Source organism: Penicillium verrucosum (genome assembly GCF_028828655.1).
Source record: "Penicillium verrucosum strain IBT 35672 chromosome Unknown utg000001l_segment0_segment0, whole genome shotgun sequence".
NCBI classification, from domain to species: Eukaryota; Fungi; Ascomycota; class Eurotiomycetes; order Eurotiales; family Aspergillaceae; genus Penicillium; species Penicillium verrucosum.
In genome coordinates, this window is record NW_026643210.1 from 251,073 (window position 1) to 278,519 (window position 27,447).

At 49.6% G+C, this 27,447-nt stretch overlaps 14 protein-coding genes across 14 annotated transcripts; 8 read left to right on the forward strand and 6 right to left on the reverse strand.

Annotated features, from left to right (window-relative positions):
* Nucleotides 1–294: 294 nt before the first annotated feature.
* On the forward strand, nt 295–1,432 carry N7516_000070 (DNA-directed RNA polymerase II core subunit RPB3; the record flags this gene model as incomplete). The annotated part of the gene is made up of 3 exons (XM_057212792.1): nt 295–348; nt 402–967; nt 1,045–1,432. The coding sequence occupies 3 exons, from the start codon at nt 295–297 to the stop codon at nt 1,430–1,432; spliced, it is 1,008 nt and encodes a 335-aa protein (XP_057074675.1).
* A 725-nt stretch (nt 1,433–2,157) lies between these two features.
* cbpA (putative calcineurin binding protein) lies at nt 2,158–3,009 on the reverse strand (the record flags this gene model as incomplete). The annotated part of the gene is made up of 1 exon (XM_057212793.1): nt 2,158–3,009. The coding sequence occupies one exon, from the start codon at nt 3,007–3,009 to the stop codon at nt 2,158–2,160; it is 852 nt and encodes a 283-aa protein (XP_057074676.1).
* A 1,219-nt stretch (nt 3,010–4,228) lies between these two features.
* On the reverse strand, nt 4,229–5,910 carry N7516_000072 (uncharacterized protein; the record flags this gene model as incomplete). The annotated part of the gene is made up of 7 exons (XM_057212794.1): nt 4,229–4,774; nt 4,824–4,942; nt 4,997–5,033; nt 5,090–5,218; nt 5,271–5,520; nt 5,583–5,674; nt 5,737–5,910. The coding sequence occupies 7 exons, from the start codon at nt 5,908–5,910 to the stop codon at nt 4,229–4,231; spliced, it is 1,347 nt and encodes a 448-aa protein (XP_057074677.1).
* A 493-nt stretch (nt 5,911–6,403) lies between these two features.
* Nucleotides 6,404–8,489, forward strand: N7516_000073 (Major facilitator superfamily domain general substrate transporter; the record flags this gene model as incomplete). Its single annotated transcript, XM_057212795.1, has 10 exons — nt 6,404–6,652; nt 6,710–6,882; nt 6,946–7,208; nt 7,260–7,425; nt 7,489–7,699; nt 7,748–7,814; nt 7,874–8,076; nt 8,129–8,164; nt 8,221–8,423; nt 8,474–8,489. 10 exons carry the CDS (start codon nt 6,404–6,406, stop codon nt 8,487–8,489), a joined length of 1,587 nt encoding a protein of 528 aa, XP_057074678.1.
* Nucleotides 8,490–9,003: 514 nt separating this feature from the next.
* N7516_000074 (putative methionine permease) lies at nt 9,004–10,791 on the forward strand (the record flags this gene model as incomplete). Its single annotated transcript, XM_057212796.1, has 4 exons — nt 9,004–9,357; nt 9,424–10,152; nt 10,207–10,604; nt 10,653–10,791. The coding sequence occupies 4 exons, from the start codon at nt 9,004–9,006 to the stop codon at nt 10,789–10,791; spliced, it is 1,620 nt and encodes a 539-aa protein (XP_057074679.1).
* Nucleotides 10,792–11,203: 412 nt separating this feature from the next.
* On the forward strand, nt 11,204–12,056 carry N7516_000075 (uncharacterized protein; the record flags this gene model as incomplete). Its single annotated transcript, XM_057212797.1, has 2 exons — nt 11,204–11,283; nt 11,333–12,056. 2 exons carry the CDS (start codon nt 11,204–11,206, stop codon nt 12,054–12,056), a joined length of 804 nt encoding a protein of 267 aa, XP_057074680.1.
* Nucleotides 12,057–12,820: 764 nt separating this feature from the next.
* Nucleotides 12,821–13,693, forward strand: grpE (mitochondrial nucleotide exchange factor MGE1; the record flags this gene model as incomplete). Its single annotated transcript, XM_057212798.1, has 3 exons — nt 12,821–13,087; nt 13,167–13,592; nt 13,661–13,693. 3 exons carry the CDS (start codon nt 12,821–12,823, stop codon nt 13,691–13,693), a joined length of 726 nt encoding a protein of 241 aa, XP_057074681.1.
* Nucleotides 13,694–14,266: 573 nt separating this feature from the next.
* On the reverse strand, nt 14,267–15,811 carry N7516_000077 (phenylalanine--tRNA ligase; the record flags this gene model as incomplete). The annotated part of the gene is made up of 1 exon (XM_057212799.1): nt 14,267–15,811. One exon carries the CDS (start codon nt 15,809–15,811, stop codon nt 14,267–14,269), a length of 1,545 nt encoding a protein of 514 aa, XP_057074682.1.
* Nucleotides 15,812–16,798: 987 nt separating this feature from the next.
* N7516_000078 (uncharacterized protein) lies at nt 16,799–18,006 on the forward strand (the record flags this gene model as incomplete). Its single annotated transcript, XM_057212800.1, has 4 exons — nt 16,799–16,955; nt 17,015–17,019; nt 17,112–17,210; nt 17,311–18,006. The coding sequence occupies 4 exons, from the start codon at nt 16,799–16,801 to the stop codon at nt 18,004–18,006; spliced, it is 957 nt and encodes a 318-aa protein (XP_057074683.1).
* A 708-nt stretch (nt 18,007–18,714) lies between these two features.
* On the reverse strand, nt 18,715–19,375 carry N7516_000079 (cytochrome c oxidase subunit VIb; the record flags this gene model as incomplete). Its single annotated transcript, XM_057212801.1, has 6 exons — nt 18,715–18,749; nt 18,806–18,869; nt 18,931–19,012; nt 19,077–19,107; nt 19,220–19,222; nt 19,309–19,375. 6 exons carry the CDS (start codon nt 19,373–19,375, stop codon nt 18,715–18,717), a joined length of 282 nt encoding a protein of 93 aa, XP_057074684.1.
* Nucleotides 19,376–19,648: 273 nt separating this feature from the next.
* On the forward strand, nt 19,649–20,273 carry N7516_000080 (uncharacterized protein; the record flags this gene model as incomplete). Its single annotated transcript, XM_057212802.1, has 4 exons — nt 19,649–19,708; nt 19,777–19,792; nt 19,895–19,958; nt 20,174–20,273. The coding sequence occupies 4 exons, from the start codon at nt 19,649–19,651 to the stop codon at nt 20,271–20,273; spliced, it is 240 nt and encodes a 79-aa protein (XP_057074685.1).
* Nucleotides 20,274–20,549: 276 nt separating this feature from the next.
* On the reverse strand, nt 20,550–21,067 carry N7516_000081 (RNA-binding protein; the record flags this gene model as incomplete). The annotated part of the gene is made up of 2 exons (XM_057212803.1): nt 20,550–20,687; nt 20,747–21,067. 2 exons carry the CDS (start codon nt 21,065–21,067, stop codon nt 20,550–20,552), a joined length of 459 nt encoding a protein of 152 aa, XP_057074686.1.
* Nucleotides 21,068–21,371: 304 nt separating this feature from the next.
* Nucleotides 21,372–25,738, forward strand: sec31 (putative protein transport protein (SEC31)). The gene is made up of 8 exons (XM_057212804.1): nt 21,372–21,727; nt 21,789–21,905; nt 21,968–22,073; nt 22,127–22,360; nt 22,418–22,504; nt 22,561–25,270; nt 25,325–25,623; nt 25,679–25,738. The coding sequence occupies exons 1-8, from the start codon at nt 21,519–21,521 to the stop codon at nt 25,721–25,723; spliced, it is 3,807 nt and encodes a 1,268-aa protein (XP_057074687.1). The 5' UTR covers nt 21,372–21,518; the 3' UTR covers nt 25,724–25,738.
* Nucleotides 25,739–26,185: 447 nt separating this feature from the next.
* N7516_000083 (peroxisomal membrane protein PEX14) lies at nt 26,186–27,435 on the reverse strand (the record flags this gene model as incomplete). Its single annotated transcript, XM_057212805.1, has 2 exons — nt 26,186–26,918; nt 26,954–27,435. 2 exons carry the CDS (start codon nt 27,433–27,435, stop codon nt 26,186–26,188), a joined length of 1,215 nt encoding a protein of 404 aa, XP_057074688.1.
* Between the last annotated feature and the right edge of the window lie 12 nt (nt 27,436–27,447).

Genomic DNA, 27,447 nt, shown 5'->3' on the forward strand with positions numbered 1-27,447 from the left:
GATTATAACTGTAAATGTAAATGTAAATGTAAGAAAAAAAAAATTTGAACGACTTGATATTGGCTTTTCACTACGTGACCCGATTAGGCAAAGCGCAAAAAGCTGCCTCCGAGCCCTGGAGGGAGCAAATCCGCGTGCCCTCAAGCCAACAACTTCGCGCCCGAATCATCTACCACAACAGTTCTCTGAACCACGCACTCTTCAACCTACCGTCTTACTTTTATGACCCACGGATAAACACCTCCAGCTCCAGACAAGGGTGGCGGCGAGCAGCGCTGCCGCATACATACCAACATGGATTACGAAATGGATCTCGAGCCCACAGGGCCCCAAGTGACCGTCCGCGAAGTAAGTCGAGACATCCCCAGATCAGCAGGATAGAGAACTCACAGATCCCACAGGCGGAGCCCTACCGCGTCGACTTCAGATTGACCGCAGTCGACCTCGCATTCGCTAACTCCCTCCGACGAACCATCCTTGCCGAAGTGCCCACTCTGGCACTGGACCTGATCGAAATTGAAAGCAACACCTCAGTCCTCCCCGATGAGTTCCTCGCCCACCGTCTCGGAATGATCCCCTTGAACTCGTACAACTGCGACCAAGACCTTGACTACACACGAGACTGCGACTGTGAAGACCACTGTGTGCGCTGCAGCGTGACACTGTCTCTACACGCGCGCTGCGGTAACGGCATCATGTCTGTCTACGCGCGGGATTTGATTGTCGTCGGCGAGCGGATCAACGAGAAGATTGGTGATCCTGTTACCACTGACCCGGAGAACAAGGGTCCCTTGATCTGCAAGCTGCGCAAAGGACAGGAGATTAAGATGACTTGTCTGGCGAAGAAGGGAACTGCTAAGGAGCATGCGAAGTGGGCTCCTACTGCTGCTGTTGGCTTTGAATATGATCCTAACAACAACCTGCGCCATGTGGACTACTGGTATGAGCAAGATGCGGCGAAGGAATGGTATGTATTTTGAACATTGATTTCACACCCACGAGGTTATGTCGACCCATGTGCTGACAACGACTTTTTTTTAAAAGGCCTATTTCTGAAAACGCTGGCTGGGAACCCGCTGCCAACCCCGATCAGCCCTTTGACTATGATGCCGAGCCTAACTGCTTTTACTTCGACGTGGAGAGCATTGGAAACCTTGAGCCAGACATGATCATCCAGCAGGGTATTGTGTCTCTCCAGCGGAAGCTCGCAACCACCGTCTCTGTCCTCCTGGGTGAAGGCGAGGATGGACATGGCGGAGTCGCTGAAGATGCCGAGATGATGGGTGCCAACGACCCCGATGCTTATGAGCCTCCTGAGGGCATTGACGGAAACATGACTGCCTACGGAAACGGTGCGGCCAGTGCTTGGGGCGCTAGTGCACAGACACCGTACGGTGCTACGCCTTATGGACAGAGCAGCTACGGGTTCTGAACATGCATAACCCAAGAAAAATAGAGCTCGAGCATGCGCAATGGAGTTTTGATTTGGTGAATTGGGGGCGCACTCTGGAGTTTTCCGTTTCTTTGTATCTTTTGCTCTTGTGGACAGTCTTCCTGGTCCTAGGGAATGACTAGCCTCTGGATCTCAAATATCTACTCGTTGGTTCAGGTAACCTGAAAATACTAAATATCATGGAACGTTTGATAAGACTGCCAGATATCTTCCTATAGAAGGGGCACTCATGCGAGTGGAAACAACAATATAAACCCCAGTCAATGCCGTAGGCTACTAGCCAAGCAGGAAACCCGCATGTCTCTTTCTTAGCAAAGGGTCTTAGACTTCATAATCAACTCCGGACCCGAACAGCCGCACAATCCTTCAAATCCTTCTTGCCTTAGCTTCTATAACTACATGCTCAGTCTAGGATTAGGGTTGTTAGTATACATTATCAGATGCAACCCGTTGACTACTAGTCGAAGAGATCAGATATACAGACGTGTTCATTTTGACATCTTATTAACCATTGTCCTACAAAAGTAATAATAATAATAAAAAAAACATTAAGCAAATTCGAAAAAGCTGCTAAAATGCCCATCTGTTCCCAACGCCTGACATGCCACAGATGCGATGACTATACACAAAACACAACCATGCCTCGCTAAAAATGCACAATGTAGAACACAAAACACAAAAGAGCAACATCCCCGGAGAACAATCTACTCCATCAACTCAACCGGCGGACGAGAAGTCTTAGGAGGCATTTGGTTAACGGACATTTCAATCGGGCTCATGGCATCCATATCGACATCCTCATCCTCAACATCCAGCGTCATATCTTCAACCATAACAGCCGGAAGATTGGGACTACCGCCATGGTCCTCCGGGTTGTAGATGATAGTGCTGCTCCTGCTACGCTGCTGGGATCCAGCAAGCGGCCAGCTAGACGTGCGCTTGTCGGAGGAGATAGACACCGGTGTTGCGGGGTCGATAGCAGAAGTCTCCGGCTGCATCTGGTCCGTCTTCAGCATGGACAGGGCATGTGCCAGGTCCGTTGCGTGGACTTCTTTGTTGGGCGGGTCCTCGTTACGCACGACCCATCCGTGTGGGGGGCTGGGTGGCGGCGAGATGAAGAACATCTTGGAGACTTGCGGGGCTTCGAGGAGTTTTGGGCGGCCTCCGTCTAGGAGTGCTGTTGGCTCGCCGAAGTAGATCCGCGGGTGCACGTCTCGGTTCAGGAGACGCTTGCCGTCGAGTAGTTTGCGCACTGCTGTGGCGTCGGAGTCGTTGTGGAAGGAGCATACGATGCGGCGCATTGAGGGGAGTGGGGAGAAGGAGTTCAGGGGTGCCACTGTTGTGATTTGGTTGCGGATTTCTTCTAGGGCTGGGGGTTGGAAGACGAGTAGATCGTGGAGATCGGTGATTAGGAGGGTGTTGGAGGGTGGTGTTGGCTGGGAGAGTGCGGGCATGTTGGCGATATCAAGAGATAGGGATGGTCGCGGTTTGTGGGATGTGCCAGTAAGTGTGCGTGATGAAGGCAATGAGCATGGAGATGAAGCAGAAGTAGTCATTTTGTATGTGTGTGTGTGTGTGTGTTGTGTATGTATTTGGGGTTGAATGTTGGTAGGAAATTGGATAAAGAGAAGATAAAGGAGGTTGCCACCAGATAAAGAACTATTTTAAGAGAAAATGGTTCTAGAATTTCCAATGATTCAGAATGATTGAACTTGAAAGATGAAAGACTGTCTGGATTTGCCTCTCTTTAATACTCTTAGCAGAATAGCAGAATAGCAGAAGATTTTCCTGAAAGTCGTGAGGCGCAGCTATTGCCATCTGCACTGCCTCTACGGTACATTCCACGCCCTCCATGTTCCTGGTGATCCACCTGTTCCCGGCTTACTCTTTCAGATCAAAGGACTTGAAAGGGTTGTGATCTACTTTATTTACTGTATTTAGTATTACTATTTATTATTATTTTGTCTTTATTTTACAGGAATTTACCGCATTAAATGGATTAAACTATTAACGTTCTCAGTCAGAATGCGGTGCATGCGCCACATACGCCACATATTGCATTCAGTCGATCTCCCCTTTTGACTTGCACCAGCCACAACCCCGTGACCTCTCTCAACAGAAACTCCGCCCCTTTTCTGCCGGAACATCCGAAGACGGGGAGTGAGTACTCCGAGCTCCTTGTAGTTACAAGCCAGGGAGGCTTTCCTCATTCACTCATCCTTAGCATCATCCTTAGCATCCTTAGCCTTGCCTAAGCCCCATTGGCCCTGTACTTTTATCATTCTGCCTACATCATTAGGGCCTCCACTATCAAGCAGTGCCACCCGCAGTTTCTACCCCAAGCCTTGGATAACGAACTTTACAATAGTAAGCCTAAGCCTAGGGCTACACGCGTTTGCTTTAGCAAGGCTACTCAATTGATTATTTATGGAGTATATACCTTATCGCTTCCCGAGATATGGCAAAATCAATGCAGGCTATGGCACTGGCACAGATCTTCGTGACACATCCTGGCCCACAAGCCTCGTGCGATCGAAAATTTAGATCAGTTATTCCTATCAGTTGTACAGAACACCAGACCCCAGCCTTGTTTGGGACAGGTGTCGCAATAATCCACTCACATATATGGATTCCTAGAAAGATGTCTCGGGGTGTCTTACCAGTTGGAAGTGCCAAGTAAGAAAAAGAAGAAAAAGACTCCATAGCATAAACACGATCCCTCTATGAGCTTAACCTATATGCTAAATTAACCATGAGGCAACCAATGAATCTAATCTATAACTTGCTGCTCTGGAGCTGAATCTCTCCTATCTTGGTTTCCGACTCAGCAAGGTGTACCTGTCGCTGCGCCCCTTCTCGATTAACAACGGCGTTGAACGCAGCTTCAACATCGTGTTCCGATAGCCACTCCGTATTTGGCCTGCCCGCCAGTCGGGCAACAAGCACAGCATCCTCTTCATCGGGTGTCGCAAGAATAGTACCCTTCTTGTCGATCTGACTGTGCACAATACCCAGCAACCGAGCTGTATGCGGCTGCCTAGTTTGACTGTACAGCCGCAGTGCCTTGTTGATATTTCTAGTTGAGAACGGGGCATTCTTCGAAGAGAACACTTCTTTGAATGCAAGGCCAAGGGCGAGTGAGTCGTCTAGCGCCAGCGAGCCTCCAGCTGCGAAGGCACCGCCGTGAGCGTGGGCTGCGTCTCCAATTAGAGTCACTCGTGACCCAAAGATCCAGTTCGGAAGAGCATCTCCTGCAAAATTGGGATAGAGATTTGTGGATGGCGTGAGCTCTGCCAGAGCTTTGACCGTGGGGTTCCAGTCCTAAGAGCTGTGAGTCAAGTGGGTTCGGACATGTCAATTGGGAACGTACCTTGTATCTGTCTCTCAAAAACTCCACGTTGCCATCTTGATCCCACGCAATACTTTTCTCCACTTCCTCTGTCGAGCGTGGGTCGTCGTATGCACCAACAGTGGTGTATTGGTTCTTGCCTGAGTTTTGTCAGATCTATGCAGCCATGAAATGCTCATTATTTTCCCACTTACCAAGCCGAGACGCAAAGAAGTCGTCTCTAGGTCCCCACTATAATTATTGTTAGCAATCATTCTGACACACACCTGAGCACGATGATCATATACCCAGTGAATCGAATCAGCTGGCAAATTAGGGATCTTGCCCTCCACCAACGAGGCATCAAACGTCGCCCTCATGAATACCTTCCCACTAAACCGTAGCTTATAATCCGGGACGAACGATTGTCTAACACTCTGAACTTGAGTTAACAGAACCGCAATATTAAGCAAGGTTATTAACACCAACCGATCGAAGCCCATCTGCCCCAATGAGGATATCTCCGTGAGCACTAGTCCCATCCTCGAAATACAACGAAACACCAGCTTCGTCAGCTTCCACGCGCGCAATCTTCTTGCTCAAGTGGATCGACTCTTTGGGGACATGCTCTAGCAGAGCAGAGTGCACATGGCCGCGGTGGAAGCGGGTAGTATTGTGTCGGGGATCAGAGACGTTGCTATGAGTGTCTGTGGACACTACTTGGTTCGTTTTCCAGTGGCTGTTTGTCTATCAGTCAGCATACTTAGCAGCACAACTCGAGTATATGCGGTGGATTCATACCGGAAGATCTGCGGGATTCCACTCGGGCCTCTAAAGCCGACTTCATCGCTTAGGGCATTGTGTACGCCAAGTTTCTCCAGTGTGCGCATGCCCTGATATTTCACATCCACGGTTAGATAATTAATCATTTCAAAATAATGCGCGAGATACCTACATTTGGACTGAACCCAATGCTAGCTCCTATTTCCAAGAGCTCTGGAGCTTGTTCATATAGCTGGATATCCAAGTTTGGAACAGTTGATATGCGTGTTAGCGATATAGCCGTTGCAAGACCTGCGATGCCTGCGCCGGCAATCAAGACGCGAATTGATTTGCCTTTTTCTGTCATGTTGATATAATTGGATCTCCGTCGATTGAGCAAGGATCACCTGTGACAAAAATTTACTTCCGGCAAAAACAATCTTTTTTTATAGTTCGGTTCTATCGCAGCGATGACCTCGGGCCTCGGGGTATTTAAGCACGCCAACAAATATAGCGCTGACGCAACCCTGCTATGGCGATATCTGGCGTGCTTTGGAGCCAGTCTCACGTTTGTATACGTCAAGATAGCGTTCTAATAATCAAGCAGTCTTCCGCCAAGCAAGATACTAGTGCACGACCTTCCATATTAGGAGAAGAATGTTGTGAACCCCACGTCTAATCCCTCTTATCTGTAGGCAAATTGCTCCGTAGTATGAAGGCGATAGAGGATGGGGACATTGCGCAATTTTATATGTAGGCCGTTGAGCATCATAAGTATCTGTGTAGGGCTGCTATTATCTGTACTTGATTAAGCCTTGTACGTGTGTTGCTTATATTCTTCATTGCTTATATCTCATACGATGGCAGTAGAAAACCACAAGTCAGGCTTCGTGGCGGAAAGACAAGCCAGTGAAGAAAGTGATAATGATTTTAATACCGCGCCAAAGCTCCCTGGTCAATTTGCAGATGAGAGCTTTAAGCTCTTCTCAAGAATTCAAGTCACAGACCCAACACCCGAAGAAGCAACAGAGATTCGCAAAAAGTGCTTGTGGCGGATTTTACCCTTTCTTTGCATTGGATATCATTTGATGTATATCGACAAGCAAACGGTATGTTGATTCAATTCTCCGAATACTTACGAGAGTCCAGTCATAACATCCTAGCAGCTTGGAAGTTCTGCGATCTTGGGGATTATGGAAGATGCGCATCTAAACTCGAATCAATATAACTGGCTCTCTTCCATTTTCTATTTCGGGTATCTTTTGGCCGAATGGCCACAGAATTGGGCTTTGCAGCGGTTTCCTATTGGGAAGTGGCTGGCTGGCAATTTGATAGTATGGTATGTTCTTATGTTCTTTACTTGTACACAAATAACGGTCTATCAGTCACTAACTGGCTAAAGGGGTGGAATCACCCTCTTGCACATCCCTTGTAACAGCTTTGCGTCTCTTTTTGTTGTTCGCTTTTTCCTTGGGGTAGCAGAAGCATCTATCGTTCCAGCATTCCTACTTTCCATGTCCATGTTATTTACTTATGGCGAGCAGGCCGTCATGATGCCGGTTATGTGGTCAATTGGGAATGCAAGCCCTATCACGTCGGGTTTGCTGTCCTATGGTGTTCTTTGGATTGATACGGGCAGCTTTTCTCCATGGAAATGGTTCATGGGTATGGTTTGTTCCCCAAGTATATCCTTCAGCTTGCTAACCCGTATTCCAGTTATCACTGGTGTTCTCACGGTCATTTTCGGTTTCTTTGTCTATCTCCTCTTTCCTGATAGCCCTATCCACGCCAAGTTCCTGACACCCGAGGAACGTGCAAAGGCCATTTTACGGATCAAAGAGAACCATTCCGGGATCGAGCAAAAGGTTTTCAAAAGATATCAGTGAGACTTCTTGTCTAGAGGAAATCCATGATTGTTATTACAATAACTAACTATAGCTCTTAGGTTCACGGAAGCAATTCAAGACCCCAAAACATGGCTCTTCTTCCTACACGCCTGGTCCCAGGAAATGGCAAACGGAGTAACAAATCAATATTCACTAATCATCAAGTCATTTGGTTTCACCGTGCTTCAAACAACACTATTGGGAACCGTGTCGGGGGCTGTATCATTCGTTTCTCTCATCACAGCTGCAATCACATTGTATAACACCAAGGTAAGCCAGGCCCGGACATTCAATTTGAACATGGACTGAGACTTGCAGAACTGCCGAGCATGGATATCACTCATTGCATACATTCCAGGTGCTCTTTCAAGTATACTTCTACTAGGTTAGTAATTGTCTTCTTTTCAAAAAAAGAAATGCGATCCACTACTAATTGCCCGACAGCCTTGCCCTGGTCTAATCGATGGGGTCTCATCGCTGGAATCTGGATTCGATCGACAACCGGTGTCCCATATGCCATTGTGATGATCTGGGCTGCCAATGCGTCGGCGGGTCATACGAAGAAAACTACTGTCATTGCACTGTATCATATTGGATACGGACTGGGAAATATTATCTCTCCGCAATTGTTCCGGCCGGGATGGAAGGTGAGTGCTTCATTTCAGTTAGCTTGGGTTGTCATACTAACAGTGATTCAAGCCTCGGTACAGACCAACTTGGATTATTTTGCTTGTGGTAAGTCTCTGTTTTGATAGATCTACGTGCGGAACACTTAGCTTATAACTCTTAAGGTCGCTGCAATCCTTCCTTCAATTATTATTGTCGTGCTCCGGGTCTACCTGAGCCGAGAAAACAAGCGTCGCGACAAGCTCGCGGAAGCTAATCAGGTCACTAGCAATGGAGTTATCGAGACGGTTGATTCGGATGGAGGCAAAGTCGCTCGTGTCGTGGATAATAGTCAACTGGATTTGACTGACAAGGAGAATCTGACTTTGTAAGTTTTCACTGGCTTGGTCTTGGGATCTGATACTAATTTGAAAACAGCCGATATGTACTCTGATGGAGTTGTATAGTTGGAGACTCGCTTTATACAACCTAGGCTTTTAGAAGCTTAGGTTTTTAGAATTTAAACAGCTGCACTTTATATTAGGCGGGATATTACTGTGCTCCGTTTTTGGTATTTCTTTCTTGTCCAAATAGTCATCATGTTGTGCTATATATACCTAGGTAGTATTAGGTACGGATTATTATATCTGCCTCGGATGGGGTATTCAGTCGTAAGTTCACATTGATTTTAAAGCCAAAGGCATAATAGGCCCTTATTTCGATCTAGTGCGAGTTGTGCGATCACATTCCCATGGCATAAACCACCCAGCTGCAAGGATCCGATACACAACAGTCGGCCTGAATGACGTGCCAGCCAACCTGTTATGATTTCCAAGCACCGTGTAAAAGCACCTTATCTCCTCGATTATCCTCTCTGAATGCATTCTTTTGAATAATAGAATGATTTTCACCAATCTGATACAGATAAATAGTTGTTCAAACTATACAACCGTCTACAACGGCTCAATATGGACACCCAGGAGAGAGAGCCTCTCCTAGCTTCATCAGCTCACCCCAACAATCTATCTCACAGCGCTCAAGAACCAACAAGCCTCTCATCTGATGAGTTCCCCGCGCCGTACGTCGACACCCTACCAGGGACCCCCTACAGAAAGAACATCAACTGGTCAAGCGCATACATATTAGTCGTTTCGCAAGTGATTGGGAGCGGCATCTTCGCAACACCAGGCTCAATCGTCAGATCCGCCGGAAGCATCGGATTGACTCTGCTAGTATGGCTGATGGGGACAGTATTATCAGCTTGCGGGCTAGCCGTCTTCATGGAATTCGGATGCATGCTACCTCGCTCAGGAGGACAAAAGGTAAAGCGCATTGCTGCAGGATTCTAGAAATACCTCGGCTAAATTTCATTTCCTTTTTGTATACAGGTGTACCTCGAGTATACCTACCCCCGACCGCGGTTTCTCGCATCAAGCCTTATAACTGCCCAGGTAGTGCTCCTGGGTTTTACTGCGAGCAACTGCATTATCTTTTCGAAATATACCTATTTCGCGCTTGGTATTGAGCCCACCGGGATTCAGCATAAGGTGCTCGCTGTTGGCCTCTTGACTGCCATTACTATTGTCCACGGCTGTTTCTTCAAAACTGGCATTTTTGTTCAGAATGTCCTTGGCTGGGTGAAGATCTTCCTCATTGCCGCGATGTCCTTGACGGGAGTTTGGGTGGTTTTTCTTGGTTTGTATGGAGATACTGATCATATATCTCCGGTGTCAGGAGGTGTCAGTTCGTTTTCTTGGGATTCCATGTGGGAAGGATCGAACTGGAGTTGGAGTCTGCTTTCGTCGGCTTTGTTCAAGGTCTACTATTCCTACGCTGGGTTGAGCAATGTGAACAATGTCCTCAGTGAGGTTCATGATCCTGTGAGAATAGTGAAAACCGTGTGTCCTACTGCACTTGTCACAGCCGGTGGTCTATACTTCCTTGCGAATCTTTCATACTTCTTGGTCATTCCACTCGAAGAGATCAAAAATAGCGGCGAACTCGTGGGCGCACTGCTATTCGAAAGATTATTTGGAGCTCATGTTGGAAGAATATTCTTTCCACTGGCAATTGCCATTTCAGCTGCTGGGAATGTGATGGTGGTAACCTTTGGCCTGGTAAGTCTTTGGATATATGGAAGTGAAAGCTAATAAATACTAAACATTTGGTAGGCACGTGTGTGTCAAGAGATAGCCCGACAAGGCTTTCTTCCATGGCCAGAGGTTATGGGGTCTTCACGACCATTTGGGACTCCACTGGGTGGACTTATTGTACACTATATCCCTTCCATGTTGGTCCTCGCCCTACCACCAAAAGGGGACATCTATAACTTTATCCTCGACTTGGAGGGATACCCTGGACAGATATTTGCCTTGGCAATCACTGTCGGTCTGCTGGTAGTAAGATACCGGGAGCCTCATCTTCCACGGCCCTTCAAAGCGTGGTTGCCGTCTGTCTGGTTACGGGTCGCGGTGTGTTTAGTTCTGCTAGTAGCACCTTTCATCCCGCCATCGAATTGGCGGGACCTCAATTTATTTTATGCCACCTATCCACTTGTCGGGATTGGAATGTGAGTAACGATATTTCCATGTGAGAGTTACCTCGCTAACAAATACAGTGTGCTCTCGGGTGTTCTCTACTGGTATGTATGGACAGTCTTACTCCCACGGTGGGGAGATTACCGGCTCGAGGAAGAGAAAGAAATTCTATCCGACGGGACGAGCATCATCAAGCTCGTTCATTCATATGATAAGTGATAGTGTTGACGCATACCATAATGGCTTCATGAGATTGGTCGTTGCCTTCATGTTCATGTCTGAGAGACAGTGTTGGTTCATATAATACCGAGTCTGTCTATAAGGGAGAAATCCCTAGTCCCTAAGATAATATAGGTGATGGATGATTTCCACAAGTTGTCCACTTGCAATTCGTAGAAAGTGGTTGAGGTCTGAGGGCAGTGGTTTCCCACGTCAAACAATCCGTTCATGCTGCTTCCTTCCTCTCTTCCTGTCTTCCTTCTCTCTTTCCTCCTCCATTCAACTTCTTCCCTCAGCAAATACAGCATACGAATCTCCCTCAGTATCTGTATTTACTAGAATCACAACTGAACTTCGCAACACACTTTCCCTAGTTCCTCGGGGTTGGTTTTGAATACACTATCGCTTTACCATGACATCGAGGCCGGGAAATCCCAGGAGGCTGCCTCCCCCATGTCCCTCCTGGGTCTGGTCCAGCGCCTCCGACACGCAGTAAGTATTCCCCTTCGCAGTGCTGAATACATTCATCTAACTAAGCCAGTGCCGCCAAAGATCGATGTTGGTTCGGTGACGACTACATCCCATTCAAGTCGTATGTCACGGATATCGCTGGAGGCTGGGTCGAAGTCATTGGGATGGGAACTATCATTCTCCCCACCAGGGGCTCGCCATTTCAGACCGGTTCACATCTGAACAACTCCCTCCGCTTGAAGAACGTGTTGCATACCCCCGCAATGCTTTGCAACATCATCGGAAATACCATTCTGGACGACTACACTGTTATACCCACCCCCAGTTCCCCAGATATCTCCGGTGTTATTGTGGCGAACTATAATGGTTCTAGTCAGGCCTACTTCAAGCACATGGGTCAAGGCCCCATGTTATACCAAGTTCAGATTCACCAGGCTCCATTAGGGCATGAGCTCGGGATCTCACCTCTCTGTTCTAACGGGAACTACCTGATTCACGCATTCTGGTCCCAGCGTGAGCGGCGCAGAATGGAAATCTTCAAAGACTCCGGTCTGACTCGAGCCTCAGGCGTAGAGGAGCTGACACCGATCGAAAAACGGTGGTTTGGGAAGCAATGCATGTCTGAAAAGGGAATTACATTTGCCTACGGGTTGGACTACAACAGGAAGGAGCATCGAGAGGAAGCCCGCGCCATCATGCGAATTCTCAAGTCCCAAGCTCAAAATGAACCGGATTTTTTATCCCAGGAGAACACGCCGAACACGCCGAACATGCCGATTACCCTTGACTACTGAGAGGAAGCAATATCTACTGCATCTGGATGATGATTTTCCGGGTATGGGTGAGGACGTCGTCCAAACTCCCATAGTTAACTTCAGATGTTTTCGAAATACCCCAAGTAAGCGACACATTACAATGACCCTACTTCCTTCATACATAGTCTGACATTATCATAGAGTACACTTCACTCATAAATAAACCAACTTCATCTTTGAAGAAGAAATGCCTTCTGCGTTAAAATTACCTACGGCGCTAACCCGAAAAGAGTAAGCTGGATACGCCTTGTATGGTTCCTCGAAGGAGTAAATCAATGTATCCCGGCGAGGAATAAATGGTATAGGCAGCTTATATTCTCCTGCTTCAATGTTTTGTGATGCCAGGTGCTTATGCTGAAGCAACGTATGTAAGACCTTGAGCAATAGACTTCAGTTTGTATACATTGGTGTCAGAATCCCATCCTTTGTACACCCAGGATGGTTACAAACGGCCAATTGGGCAATCGTTGCAAAAGTCACAGGCCAACAAGGTGCTAGTTCATACAATTGTTGTGTGTGACTGATCTTGAAATGATTCAAACCACCTGGGCATGCATCCATGCCCAGCATCCATGCCCAGACGTAGTACGTAATAACGTTGGAGTAGCCAAGGGACCCCCTCGGCCCAGCGTTTTTCCTTGCCAAGGCGGTCAGGTGATTCCCGATTAAATTTGTCCGAGGACAAGTGAGTCCCCCAGTTCACTGAGTCTCCATTCTCAATTCCACATATCACACTATTCATAATGTTCCAACGAACCATCCTCAGACAGGCTCAGGCCGCCCGCTCCATCCTCTCCACCTCCTCCCCCTCCACCGCATCGCTGGCGCTGCGACGGACTACACAACAAGCTCGTCTCCCTGCTATCCGGCCATTCGCTCCCCGGTCTACCCGTTTCTACTCAACGGAGAACAAGGAAGCCACCGAAGCCGAAAACGCAGAGAATGCAGAGGCCGAGGACCCCGTGAAGAAGGAGCTCGAACAGAAGACTAAGGAATCCATTGAGTTCAAGGTAAGCTATTTCTCTATACTCACTACGGATAGCTCCGCAGCTGTCTTGCATGCAAATACTAACCTAAATTCTCTATCAGGACAAATGGCTACGCTCTGTCGCCGAATCCCGCAACCTTGTTGAGCGCAACAAGCGCGACATGGACGCCGCCCGCAAGTTCGCTATCCAGGGTTTCGCCAAGGACCTCCTCGACAGCATCGACAACTTCGACCGCGCGCTGCTGGCCGTGCCCGCGGAGAAGCTCGCCGCTGCTAAGACCGAGGAGAACAAGGACCTCCTCGATCTCGTCGCTGGTCTCGACATGACCCAGCAGATCCTCCTCACCACCCTCCAGAAGCACGGCCTCGAGCGCTTCGATCCCGCCGAGAAGGTCGACGGCAAGGCCCAAAAGTTCGATGCTAACTTGCACGAGGCTACCTTCATGGCCCCAGCTGCTGGTCTCGAGGACGGTGATGTTATGCACGTCCAGAGCAAGGGCTTCCGTCTTAACGGCCGCGTTCTCCGGGTGAGTTCTACCTACTAAAGCCACAGATTCTAGAGTATTATGACTAACTGTTTTCTTCTCTCTTATAGGCTGCTAAGGTCGGTGTCGTCAGGAACGCTTAAATCGTCGACAATAACTTCGATTCTTAACCCTTCGACCTTCGACCTTCTTGGATTCTTTCCGCATTTTCACTTTTATTTTCTTCTGTACCATATGTCATACATCATGATCACGATAGGGTTTTATACTCGGATACGGCTGACTTTTGGACACCGGAAAATTACTCTTCCTTGCTATCTTTCTGCTTGTCTCTTGGATTCGGCTGTATAATATACACCCTTGTTGCATGTATCTGGAGGCGTACGGATTGTCTCATGTTGGTGGTGTGTTTTCACTTGTTTTGTGACGTCTGTACCTCTTATGTCCCCTGATAACTCTCTCCTCCTCACTGTATAATACACTTTTCTTCGGGGCACCGCCATAGCCTCTGGTGTCTTCATTCTCCTTCCGCCTTGGGTAACCCCTAACTTATGACTCTAATCAAAGATAAAGCTTGCTATAGTCTACATCTATTGGAAATTTAGCTTAATGAAATATATATATCGACCATGGCTTAATAAGAGGAATGCTATATCTTACATATTCTCCATAATAATAACAGTATAGTACAAAATATAACCCAACAATCTCCAAACTCACCTCAGCTCAACACCAAGCTCTCCAACCAGCTTCTCCCGGACTTTCAGATGCAACTCATTACTCTCCTCATTCGTCAAAGTCCGCTCCAAGCTCCGGTAGTTAATACGGTAGCACATACTCTTCCGCGAAGACTTCGGGTGCGTGAACTCATCAATGAGAGTAACATCCTCAACAAGATCCCCACCAATTCCACGAACAATCTCCATAACATCATTCTCATGGAAAGGCACACCCCCACCAGCAGCACTGTTACCACCCGTCACAGCCGAGGGAGGCAACCAGAAAGCAACATCCTTATAGCAAGCCGGGTGTTTCGAGAAAGGCTCGAAGCGAGCAATATGGCCAGCCCGGAACTGCGACAAGAACCGCTCATCCCGCGACCAGAACAGTCGGATATCGGGGATATTGAAAAGAAGCATAGCAATGCGCTCAAGACCCAGTCCAAACGCCCAGCCAATCCGGTCTGGCACGTCAGAGTTGATCAATAGATCCTGCTTGATGATTCCGCACCCCAGGATCTCCAACCATTCATCTTGCCAGAACACCTCCAGTTCCCAGCCAGGGCTAGTGAACGGGAAGGACCCCTCGATCCAGCGAACTTTGAGAGGTTCCTGCTCCTCGGCACCGCTACTGGCCGCCGCGGCCTTGCTCGCTTCCGTGAAGATCTTGATAACCATCCGCTCAAGCGAACGCTTCAGATGCGTGGCCACAGCCTCCACCTCCTCGACACTGTGGTGCTTATCCTGCAGCGGGTTCCGCAGGGCATGGATAGTCGGGTTCGGGTCCTCGACTACGACATCGTGGCGCGGGATCTTCTCCACATCAGCCATGATCCTCGCTGCTGTCTCTGTCGAGGCGGCGAGTGGGTTCGTCGCGGGTCGCTTCCATAGCATCGCACCCTCCATCTGGTGAAAGACGGGGTAGTGGCTGCGGTCGATTGCGTCGCGACGGTAGACGTCAGCGACCACGGTGTATCCGACCTCCTCTGGACGGGTTTGCTCGTTGCGTGCGATTTGCTGGAAATACGCTTGCTGGTGCGCGCTTGTGTGCGTGCGCAGCACTGTCTTGTCGTTCACGTAGTAGGTATCTGTGCGGCTGCGGCCCGGGTGATCCGCGGGGAAGCCGAGGATATCGAAATTGTGTCTTGTTGAGACGACGGGGTTCTTCTCTGAGTAGTTTCCAAAGCTTGGGGATGTGAATTGGCTTTCGATGAGTTTGCGTGTAATGGCAAGAGGGTGGTTGTCGTCGAGGTAGAGTCGTCGTCCGATATGGGAGAGGATTGTATCGGGGGTGTTGGTCCATTCATCGGTTGGGTAGGTGTCTCCTTCGAGTTTGAGGGTCGATTGTTGCTGGGGGTGTTTGGGGGTAGTACTCCGGCGAGCTGGGGTTGAGCTCCATTCGCGGTTGCGGGAGAAGATGGGAGTCAGTTGGAGGGAGCGCGGAATGGCAGTTTGGGGTCGGATTGAGGCAATTGACCAACGGCCACTGCTTGCACGCAGGGCTCGACCGGTAGCGAATAGCCTCATTGTTGGGTTGGACATTGTGAGAATTCAATGTTGTCTATCGAGGCTATCAACACATGTTCGGATCGGCGAAATTAGTCCCCGAAGTACATTTGTCTGCACAACGAAACATAGTTATGGTAAAAGCTTTAGCATTTACCTCTTTCTAGATGAGAGACTTATGATTTAAATTTGTTTCGTTTTCTCTATAGTTGCTAAGCTGGTAGCTCTAGCCATTTCAACTTTCACATGTATAAATTGAAGGGTCAGTTTTCATGAGTTTATAAAAATTAGATCTCTTTGAACATATATATACTTCCCTAAAGATATAATCCAGTGGTTTGGGCTGATTTTATATCCTATTTATTTTCCCCCTGAGAAAACACATACGGAACAATATACTAAAATCCGAGTAGCCCTAATTGCAGCCATTAAGATATTTTATACCTTTATATTGCGATTACATCCCTCCTAACTATACCTAATCCTTTATGCATATAATACCCTGCCCCTCGTGCAGAACCCCTCCGACGCCAACCGTCCAATATCCGTAAAAACTCCGAAGATCTGCATAGCCGATCTTATCATATCAGCTCTATTGAAGTAATTATTAGGATGACTGTATGCACAAAGGGTAAAGATACCCTCGGCATCCATTTCTATGACCGAAGCAGGTCGTTATTCAGGCTTCCGGAGGGGTTTCTTGGCCAAGTCTGTATGTTCCATACAAGAGATTTATCTCCGCAAAAAGAAAGAACGCCAAACCGAGAATCTGATTGGATGAAAGTGCTAACTTCCTATCTCGGCAATTGATCTGATTGGTTGATCCTCTCCGTTTCGGTGATTTCGGAGATCTGATTTGTCCCCGTCGGTATTGGAAGGACCCCAAAATTACGTCAAGTCACGTTCGTAAAAGCCGAGAAAAGTCCAGAAAAAAAAAAAAAAAAGGAATTTGTGATTCTCCCCGCCTTTCTTTTTTATTATTTTTAACTGTGTATATTTGAGGGGTTCTTGTTATCCAACAAGATGGCAGACAGCGGCAAGATGTTGGAGGTTTCTCCTCGCTCCCGAGTCGTGCCCGTTCAGACATCGCAGTCAAAGCCGAAGCAGGTGCATTACCCGTTTTGGTTTGGAGGTTCGGCCTCATGCTTTGCTGCGTCAGTGACGCACCCATTAGATTTAGGTATGTTGTTTATATCTTCCCCCAATTATATACTATATATGCTGACTTTGCGCCTACAGTTAAGGTAATTAATTGCAAGCTCCTAGCCGTCCGAGACTATGGCTTATGGCCATGATACCGAACCCCCGACGCTGATATCCGTTTGTCGTATAATAGGTCCGGTTACAGACTCGTGCGCCCGATGCGCCGAAGACTATGGTCGGAACGTTTGTACACATCCTGAAGAATAATGGTGTCACCGGGCTATACAGTGGTGTATGTGCAATCCCCGAAATCCAGTTGATAGCGCATACCCCATGGCTATCAGTAAACCGGCATAAGTTGGCTAATAAAGGACGGATTGGATATGGTGTAGTTGTCAGCCGCAATGTTACGTCAAATCACATACTCCACAACGCGCTTTGGTATCTACGAAGAATTGAAGTCGCGCATTGCCTCTCCCACCTCAGACCCCGCCCGCGCACCAAGCATGGTCACTCTCATCGGCATTGCCTCTGCCTCTGGATTCATCGGTGGCATAGCAGGCAACCCAGCTGACGTGATGAACGTGCGCATGCAACACGACGCATCCCTCCCTCCCGCCCAGCGCCGTAACTACCGAAACGCAATCCACGGACTCGTCCAGATGACCCGGACAGAGGGATTCAGTTCTCTCTTCCGCGGAGTGTGGCCTAACTCCACCCGCGCAATACTCATGACTGCCTCGCAGCTCGCTTCCTACGATACCTTCAAGCGCATGTGCATTGAGAAGGCCGGCATGGCTGATAATCTGGGCACACATTTCACGGCCTCGTTCATGGCCGGTTTCGTTGCTACCACTGTCTGCAGTCCTGTGGATGTCATCAAGACTCGTATTATGACGGCTTCGCATGCCGAGGGTGGTGGCCATACTATCGTTGGTCTTCTGCGTGATATCTGCCGCAAGGAAGGCCTTGGATGGACTTTCCGTGGCTGGGTGCCTAGCTTCATCCGTCTTGGTCCTCATACCATTGCCACTTTCCTCTTCCTTGAGGAGCACAAAAAGCTATACCGCAGGCTGAAGGGCATCTAAAGCCACAAAGAGTGATTATTCCTTGTGACTTTTTTTTTTTTACAACCGACTCCCAATCTTACAACAACATTTACGCCTTCTGTCCGACATATTCTCGGTATATACGATTTCTTGTCATTTTCTCTTTTTTACTTGGGCTGTGCACTTTCACACTCACGCGCACCATTTTCATTTTGGCTTGTATATAGCTTGCATACTTTCATATGTTTCTTTCATTAGAGATTCGAAGGATGGCCGGAGACGGCCTTGGAGCATATCTAGAACATGGCTCTGTTGCCTTGTACAGTGTGCTGGATTATGTATTTTTCTTGTTAGAGCTGGGATTACATAGAATTAGATACATACACACTGAATCGCATTCAGAGCATTTCCGCAAGGACGACATGGTTCCTACATGTGTACTCGACATTATAAATTGTCTTTCTAAGGCATGATTCGCAATTATTGCAAGCGTCTACCGATGAAGGATGTAGGGACTACCTGGGTACCCATGCTTCAAAAGAGTCAGAACCAGCACCAGCTAACAATACATTTCTCTTTACAATACGACGAATCTATAAACACCCCTTCTTGCCTTATACGGACGGAACGATCTAGGAAATGAAGGGGTTGTGTCCTCGCGTGACCCAGTAGAGTACATTGGAACTTGTCGATACATAAAAATTTGACACGGCTCAATTGACCAACCAAAAAGACGCTGCTGGTTATCTACTTGTCAAGGTGGACAGGGAAGTTGCCAGCCTCTGTGAGCACAAGTTAGTATAAGTAAACACATATCTAGAGACTTGTAGATGCGTACCGCGCTGACCGTCCCAACGATCGGTCCAGGCCTTGGGGCAAAGAGAGCGGAAGGAGTGGTAGAACTGCGCGAGAAGACATTAGAAACTGCCGGGATTTGAGAGTGTTGTCGGGCGTCGCAATTACCTGCTTGCAGGGACGGAAGTCCTCGCCCTTGGCAGTGGTACACTTGTAGTAGTCGACATAGTTCTGCCAGCAGTGCTTGGTCCTGTGGAGGAAATGAACGTTAGATACATATAAAAAGGACACCAATATAACAGCTTATCACGTACTGGTTCTGCTGGGGGAAACGGGCATCGTAGCCTGCGATCCAGTCGAAAATTGTCAATTACACCATACATCAGCCGATCGGGAATTATCGGTCCACGCGCATGCGACGGGCGAAACAAGCGGGAAAATATCAAGGTTCACGTACCAGCTGTGAATAAATTAGCTCAAATTAGCCATTGACTCTCTATAGGGTTCCTAGCCCCGGTTTTCTCGGGAGGGGGTTAGTGGACTTACCAGTGACGAACTTGAAGGGCTTTGTCTCGAGGACCTCATCGGGGTCTGCTTCCGGAATGGCACCCATATTTGCAATGTGTAGCTTCGAGAGAAACAACACACGAGAGGAAGAATTGGAGTGGAGTGGAAAGAGAGGAGGGGAGAAAGTGAGCCGGGAAGAGCGACGTTGGGTGATTGAAGCTGCGAAGTGCCGGATATGACCGCAGGCGGTCAAGCGAGAGCCACTGAGCGTCTCGCTTTTACACCCGAGCCAGTCACGTTCTCGGAAAGCTGGTGTTCCAACCTCGTCCTCTATCCCACTCTTCTTCTGCTTCTCCAGGGTTGAACCACATAACTCAACATGTATCCCACTCGCATGCTGCGGATGCAGCCCACTCGGGCCTTTGCTTTCCCTACTCCTGTATGTTCTTTCCTTTAGCAGTGGTATTGTGATCATATGATCCCTCGGTTACTAACTCATGTCTGTAGAAGGAGCAACAAAGTGGTACGAGCCTCTGAGATCACTAGATCCGGTGGATCAAAAGAGTCATGTCGAATTGGCTCTACTTTTATGGGGACTGCCATTGAACTAACCATGCGCCTACAGCTCACACCATCTCCCAGCGCCTGCGCCAGCTCAAGCGTGTGCCCCCCCGAGTTGCTCCCTATCGGTATGTGCTATAGTCATGACTTCGCGATCGGAAATTGAGCTAACGTTCTGTTTGATATTCAGGCTTCGTCCTTGCGTACGTTTCTACCCTGTTGGATACTATCTGCCGCTTGATTCCGGGAACACATGTCCGACACATGCCGGAATTTCATCCCCTATCTCCCTTCACTGGCAGTCAAGCTCGTATATTTCCCTGATGCTAACCTATAATTTCAGTGTTGCCATTGGCGCCGCTGTCTACTCTTCCAGCAAGAAGCTGATGACCGACAAGACCCTGCGTCTCTACCGCAACAGCCCCGAGAGCCGTGAGCACTAAATCTACCACCATGTTTCTTTAAGCTCTCAGAATGTGATCTGCAGTTTTTGGATTCTTGCCGCTTGTATTGTTGATTAGGAGAATTTGAAGCCGATGGGCATGAAATGAGAAAAACCAGTGGAGCAAAAAAGGAACGGGTTCGAGATTGCGCCCGTGTACATATTCCGGCTTCCCGAGCCTGAATCCTGTGGTGTAATTGGGAAATTGTACTGTCGTGTGAAAATTTATGCTTTTGTTTGTCATCTGCGTCGTAGCTATCGTAAAGTGTAGCATGCTTCACTCGGGCTTCGGCCCAGCAACATCTAATTGCTCCAATCCCTGCATAGGATCTTGGGGACGACTGCTTGCAGCCTGAGCTGCCCCCGCTGCTTCCCGATCCTCCTCGCTGACGGCATGCTTGGCCAAATAACCCTCCTATAGAATATAGCGGTTAGTATAGATTGCGATCAGATATAAAATTGAACCCAACGAACCTGTTCCCAGAGCGCAATCTTGCTGCCTAGTCCCTCGTTGGCATCCTTCTGTGGCTTTGCAGCCGCGACTTTAATGGTGCGCCCGTAGATCTCGCTACCATCCATATTGTCGATAGCCTCTTTGGCGTCTTGCGGCAGATCAAATTCCACATATCCAAATCCGCGGTGAACTTCAGTCGAGTTGGGTTGGTCCGGTTTGGGCAGCGAGATATCAACGACCTCGCCGAATGGAACGAAAGCTTCCGCAAGTGTGTGCGCGGTCACTCCCTGGTCAAGACCACCCACGTAGATGGTGCTCTTAAGCCGAGTGGTTTCGCTCATGATGTGTAGTTGCGCTTCGGGTCAAATTCGCTAGGTCTTCTAAGTCGGGTGGCGATGTGGCGAGATCGCACAGAATAGTAGAATAAGTGAGGATAAAAGTGTGAGTAGCAAGAAAGAAAGCCTTTTGCGTTCGAGCCTCTGAATCCAAGCTGTATCTTGCTATCAGCTCAGAACGGAAGATTGATATCACGTGCAGCTCACCTCGGAGTGTTTTGGCGAGTCTCAAAGCGGTCTAGCGCGCGTTCCCCGGTCCCTCCAAGTCCAGGAGGCCACTTGGTTACTGCTATACTTGGAACATCTAGAGTATCACCCCATTGTCAATTATTCATAGGGGGTGGTTCTTGATTCCTCTCCTTCCCTATTGCTTGAGTTTCATTGTTCGTTGGATGCTACCTTTCACACAAACTATTGGTCTCGATCCTCACCAAACCATACCTCCCCTGCCATCATCATGGTGCGTCTGAGGGAAATCCCAAGGACGGCCACGTTCGCCTGGTCGCCTGGCGCTGCGTCGCCATTGATTGCAACTGGAACTCGCGCCGGCGCTGTCGATGCCGACTTCTCCAACAAGACATGCCTCGAGCTGTGGGATCTGGGCCTTGACCGCGAAGATGCGAGCGAGGAGCTGCAGCCGCTAGCTAAGGTCGATACCGACTCTGGGTAAGTTGATCTTTTGGGAAATCGGGTGAAGACAAGCATTCTGACTGAATAATTCAACTAGCTTCAATGATGTGGCCTGGACAACATCCGAAGACAACAAACGGGGTGTGATTGCGGGTGGCTTGGAGAATGGCTCGCTGGAGTTGTGGGATGCTGATAAGCTACTTGCTGGATCTAGGTTGGTTGAACTCTACATATGAACCACGTTTCTGGAATACCTTGCTGATCGTTCGATTTCAGTGATGCATTGATCTCAAGAACCACTAAGCACAGCGGTGCCATCAAGACCCTTCAGTTCAACCCGAAACACCCGAACCTTCTGGCAACCGGTGGCGCAAAGGGAGAGGTAGGCTGCCATTCGCGGATTACGGATTGAATATGTGGCTAATTACTGGATAGCTGTTCATCTGGGATCTAAACAACATCGAGAACCCATTCCGGTTGGGCAACAATGCGGCCCGGACAGATGATATCGACTGCTTGGATTGGAACAGGAAGGTTCCTCACATTCTGGTCACCGGTAGCAGCTCCGGCTTTGTGACGGTTTGGGATGTCAAAACGAAAAAGGAGAGTCTGACATTGAACAACAAGGCCCGGAAGGCTGTCAGCGCAGTCGCATGGGACCCCGAGAGGGTATGTTGGCATCTCCTACATGGTTATTTCAGGATCGCTGACCCTTTTCACGTCTAGCCCACAAAGCTTATTACATCCTCTCCCCTCGACTCAGACCCAGTGCTATATGTCTGGGACCTGCGCAACTCCCACGCCCCGGAGCGGGTAGGTTACGATTCCAGAGCCCTGGTGTGCTTATAATACTGATGTGATTTCTATAGACACTCACCGGCCACGAGTCCGGTGTGCTCTCACTTTCTTGGTGCGAGCATGACCCAGATCTCCTCCTGTCTTCCGGTAAAGATAACCGTAACATCTGCTGGAACCCGCAAACCGGCCAAGCATACGGAGAGTTCCCCGTTGTGACGAACTGGACCTTCCAGACCCGCTGGAACCCCCACAACCCGAACTTCTTCGCAACCGCGTCGTTTGATGGAAAGATCTGTGTCCAGACCCTTCAGAACACGAAGACCGATAACGCCCAGGCCATCGCCGATCACAACCAAGCTCTGGATGGCGAAGACTTCTTCAACAAGGCGCAAACGCAGCCCCAGGTCTCCAAGTTCTCCCTCCCGAAGGCCCCTCGCTGGCTTGAGCGGCCCTGTGGTGCTACTTTTGGTTTCGGAGGTAGGGTGGTTTCCTTCGGTCTGACCGAGAAGGGCTCTCGTACGTCCAGTATCAAAATCACGCAGTTCGAGGTTGATGAGAGTGTTGGCAATGCCACCGAGAGCTTTGAGACTGCATTGAAAGAGGGTGATATCAGTACTCTCTGTGAGTCACGCGCTTCAAGTGCTTCCAATGAAGCAGAAAAGGCCGACTGGAAGGTGATGCAGGCTCTGATCTCCGAGAACCCACGTAAGGGCTTGGTGGAGTATCTAGGATTCCAGGATCAGGTTGATGAAGCCGCCGATAGTCTCGCGCAGCTTGGGTTGGATAAGAAGGAAGGCGAGAGCACCAATGGCGCTGCTGCCAAACCCGCTGGGGTTAAGAGGCACAAGCGTTTGCAATCCATGTTCGATGCCAACCCCGAAGGTGACAGCTTCCTTTCCGAGCTTGCTGCTTCTAAAGGTGCTCAAACCAACAACCCATTCCAAATTTTCAATGGCTCGGAAAGCCAGGCAGAGCAACAAATTACTCGGGCTTTGCTCCTTGGAGAGTTCGAGAAAGCTCTGGATGTTGCCCTCCGGGAGGATAAGATGTCCGACGCTTTCATGATTGCTATTTGTGGTGGCCCGAAGTGCGTCCAAAAGGCGCAGGAGTACTACTTCTCCAAGCAGGCTGACGGTCCGAACTACATGCGCTTGCTCGCGTCTATTGTAGGCAAGAACCTGTGGGATGTGGTCCACAATGCCGACTTGTCCAACTGGAAGGAAGTTATGGCTACCTTGTGTACCTTTGCCGACGAGAAGGAATTCCCTGATCTCTGCGATGCTCTCGGTGACCGCCTAGAGGAGCAGATTCAGAACAGCGACGATAAGAGCGCTCGCAAGGATGCTTCTTTCTGCTTCTTGGCAGGCTCGAAGCTTGAGAAGGTTGTTGCTATTTGGGTTGAGGAGCTCCGTGAGAATGAGCAGAAAGGAATTGAGAGCAACACTGACAACTCTTCCTTCTCTATCCACGTCCGTGCTCTGCAGGGCCTGATCGAGAAGGTTACCATCTTCCGGCAAGTCACCAAGTTCCAGGATACGGAGCGGAGCAAGGATTCGGATTGGCGCTTGAGCGTCTTGTATGACAAGTACATTGAATACGCCGATGTTGTCGCTACCCATGGACGCCTTCAAATTGCGCAGAAGTACCTCGACCTTGTCCCTGAAAAGCACCCTGAAGCTGAGGTGGCGCGCAACCGCATCAAGCTTGCTACCAGGCAGGTACCTCAAAAGGCCCAGCCCGCTGTCGCAGCCAAATCTGCCTTCAAGCCCCTCCCGCAACAGCCCAATCTGTACCAGCCGACGAAAGCTTACAACGCTGCCGCTATTCCACCACCGGCTGCTACTCCTAACATTTATGCGCCTCCTGCGCCTGCTGTTTCCCAGCAGGTTAACCCATATGGCCCTCAGATGACCTCACCGCCAGCTCAGCCCAACCCCTACGCTGCCTACGGACAGGCAGCTGGGTATCAGCCAACTCAGGGAATGAGACCTACCAGTTATACTCCACCGTCTGCATTCGGCGGACAACAGCCCACAGGTGCTGGTGTCCCTCCCCCTCCTCGTGCGTCATCTAACCAGTCGCCGGCCAACACAATCACAACATACACCACGGCCACTGGCCTCCCTGCGTGGAATGATTTGCCAGAAGGCTTTGCTAAGGCTCCTACGCCCCGCCGTGGAACTCCTGCCGCAGCCTCTGCACCCATCCCCTCTCCTTTCCCCAACCAGTCACCCAATCTGACCCAGGGGCCTCCTCCCGTTGGTGCTCCGCGCGCACCATCCGTGCCTCCCCCACCAAAGGTGGGCTCGGTGCCTCCTCCGCCGCGCATGATGTCGCCGCTATCTGGTGGCCAGGCTGGATCTAACATCCCTGGGCCTTCCCCACCGCCCCCTGCCAACCCATACGCTTCTCTCCCTCAGTCACCGCCGTTGACTCAGGGGTCAACCATGGCTCCCCCGGCATCAATCCCCCGCGGAGCATCGCCCTACAATGCTCCTCCTAGCATGCCACCCCCAACCAACCGGTATGCACCAAGCCCGGCTGCCCAGGCTGCAAACCCGCAACTGCAGACTCGTGGCCCTGTGGCTCCGCCTCCCCCGGCTGCCTCACCATACGCCCCACAAGCAGTGTCGCAACCTCCTGCGGCAAACCCATATGGGCCCACCACGCCTATTGCGACACAGCCTCCGCCTATGGCCCAGGGCATCCCGCCGCCGCCTCAAGGATCTCGACCTCCCACGGCCCAGTCGCAGCGGCCAACTCCTCCGGCTCCCAAGTATCGTGAGTAATTCCATTTAGCAATAATAGGTTCCAGCCAATTAACCTTTACTACAGCCCCCGGTGACCGTTCACACATTCCTGCAAACGCACAGCCTGTCTTCGAGATTCTATCGGCAGACATGCAGCGCGTCAAGACCCGGGCCCCTGCGGCATTCAAGGCACAGGTTGATGATGCCGAGCGCCGTTTGAACATCCTCTTTGATCACCTCAACAACGAGGACTTGCTCAAGCCCAACACCATCGAGGACATGGCGAACCTGGCCCGCGCTCTCCAGCAACGTGACTACAATGCCGCCCTCGCTATTCATGTTGATATCATGACCAACCGGACTGACGAATGTGGCAACTGGATGGTGAGTGAACATCGGTCCTATAATTTTGAATGGTTGCTAACAAGTATAACTACAGGTCGGTGTGAAGCGACTGATCAGCATGAGCCGCGCCACCCCGTAAATGACACCCTTGTACTTTGTCAAGTGGAGGGAATGCTAAAGGCTTGGTATAACTTATGTATTTCTGGCCTTGTTTTCTCTATACTTCAGCGTTGCTCTAAATTTTCTCATCTTCCTTGTCCATTTTTTATAATTAATGTCTTGCGTATTTTCTTCCGTTCCTCTTCTCTCCTGGGGGTATAAGTCTGATCAGGAGCAAAGCGAAAATCCCCCAACGTTCTTAGTGTCGTTGATAGTGTCTACTGCATGATGTCTTCTTATTTAGATTGCTAGATGGACACGAATCAAATGAGGATATGGATTTCTTTACAGGCCATATACCAGGGTCTAGGCTATAATTTAGCAGATGCAACCGAACAAATGAATATATAAGTCCATATACAGCTAGGAGAACCACCTAGAGAATCCGCTGCAATCTATATACATTCATACAATCGCACCATATCTCCACGATCTAACCTCATCACCGTCCACCGACGGGAAGACCACCAAGCCGTCCACCACGACTAGCAGGGAAGTTACGCGCACTCAACAGCGCACCCTTCACACCACGAATATCAGCCCTAAATCCAGCAATAGCCTCATCCTCCGCCTTCCGCATACTAGAGTTATCATTTGAGCCCGAGGTATTGGAATTCCAGACCCCATACGACCCAGTAGAGTACGTAGGACCACTATAGATCAACCCATCACAGTAATGATGCAACTCCGTAAGACGCGTCCGCGTCGAGTCATCCAACGTACTCGCATCCTTCTCCGAGTCAACGATCTCCCGCAGTTTCGAGGTAATAGACTCAACACGGCTGATGTGGTTATCAACCGCAGCCAATGGAGAGACAGCCGCCGAGTCCGCCGAGTTAACGGCGCCGGTAGCGCCGACCACAGGTGTGGGCTCTGGACTTGTCTGTGTTGCGACGTCTCGGTGAAACAGCTCGGTTGGGTCCGAGGTGATCGACGAAGCGTCGTCGTCTTCTTCGTCGTTGTAGGACTTGCTCTTGCGTGCTGTTAACTCAGCCGGGATCACGGATACTGTCTTCTCCAGCTTCTCGTTGAGCTTTTGCAGGTTTGTTTCTGCTGTGTTGGCGAGCTCGTGTCGTGCGCTTGTTAGGTTCGCTAGCATGGGTTTCACGAGGTACTCGCTTGCGCCGTAGAGACTTGCTCCTAGGCCTGCGGCGCCGTATAGTGTGTACAGGAGACTGCGCATTGTCACGAGGGGGGCGGCTTGGATGACTCGAAGAGGAATTCGGGGTAGGTGATTATTGGGGGAACGTCGCGGGGGGCCGTGGTTGGTGCTGGTGCTGGGTGTGATTGAGGCATGGTGTTGGAGGGTGGTGATGAAGTGGTGGTGGTAGGAGGGGAAGGGGTTGCTTCGGATTGAATGGGTGAGGTAGATGGCTCCTCTTCCTGTGTCTTGTCCTCGGCTGCGGTTGAGCTGCTACTCGGCTCTGCGTTACGAGAGATGCCGAGGACCTGCTCGATATCGTCTGAGCTTAGGCCTTTTGATTCAAGGAATGAGACTTTGCGCTCTGTGGGTGCATCGCGGATTGACTCGTCTTCTAGGAATTTGGATGCTTGGTCTAGGAGAGCTTGTCGGGATGTGGAGGCTGTAGTTGCGAGCGCATTGTCGGAGGTCGGCGATGGCGACTCTTCGGTCGTTTTATTGGCCGTCTGCCATGAAGGAATAGATGCTGATTTAGATGTATCGTCAGGCATAATGAGGTATCT

Excerpts from the sequence above, each read along its gene's own strand:
- sec31 (XM_057212804.1), top strand. The coding sequence starts at position 21,519 with ATGGTGCGTCTGAGGGAAATCCCAAGGACGGCCACGTTCGCCTGGTCG. Across the intron at positions 21,728-21,788 it reads AAGGTCGATACCGACTCTGG|CTTCAATGATGTGGCCTGGA; the intron begins GTAAGTTGATCT and ends TAATTCAACTAG. Across the intron at positions 22,361-22,417 it reads TCGCATGGGACCCCGAGAGG|CCCACAAAGCTTATTACATC; the intron begins GTATGTTGGCAT and ends TTTCACGTCTAG.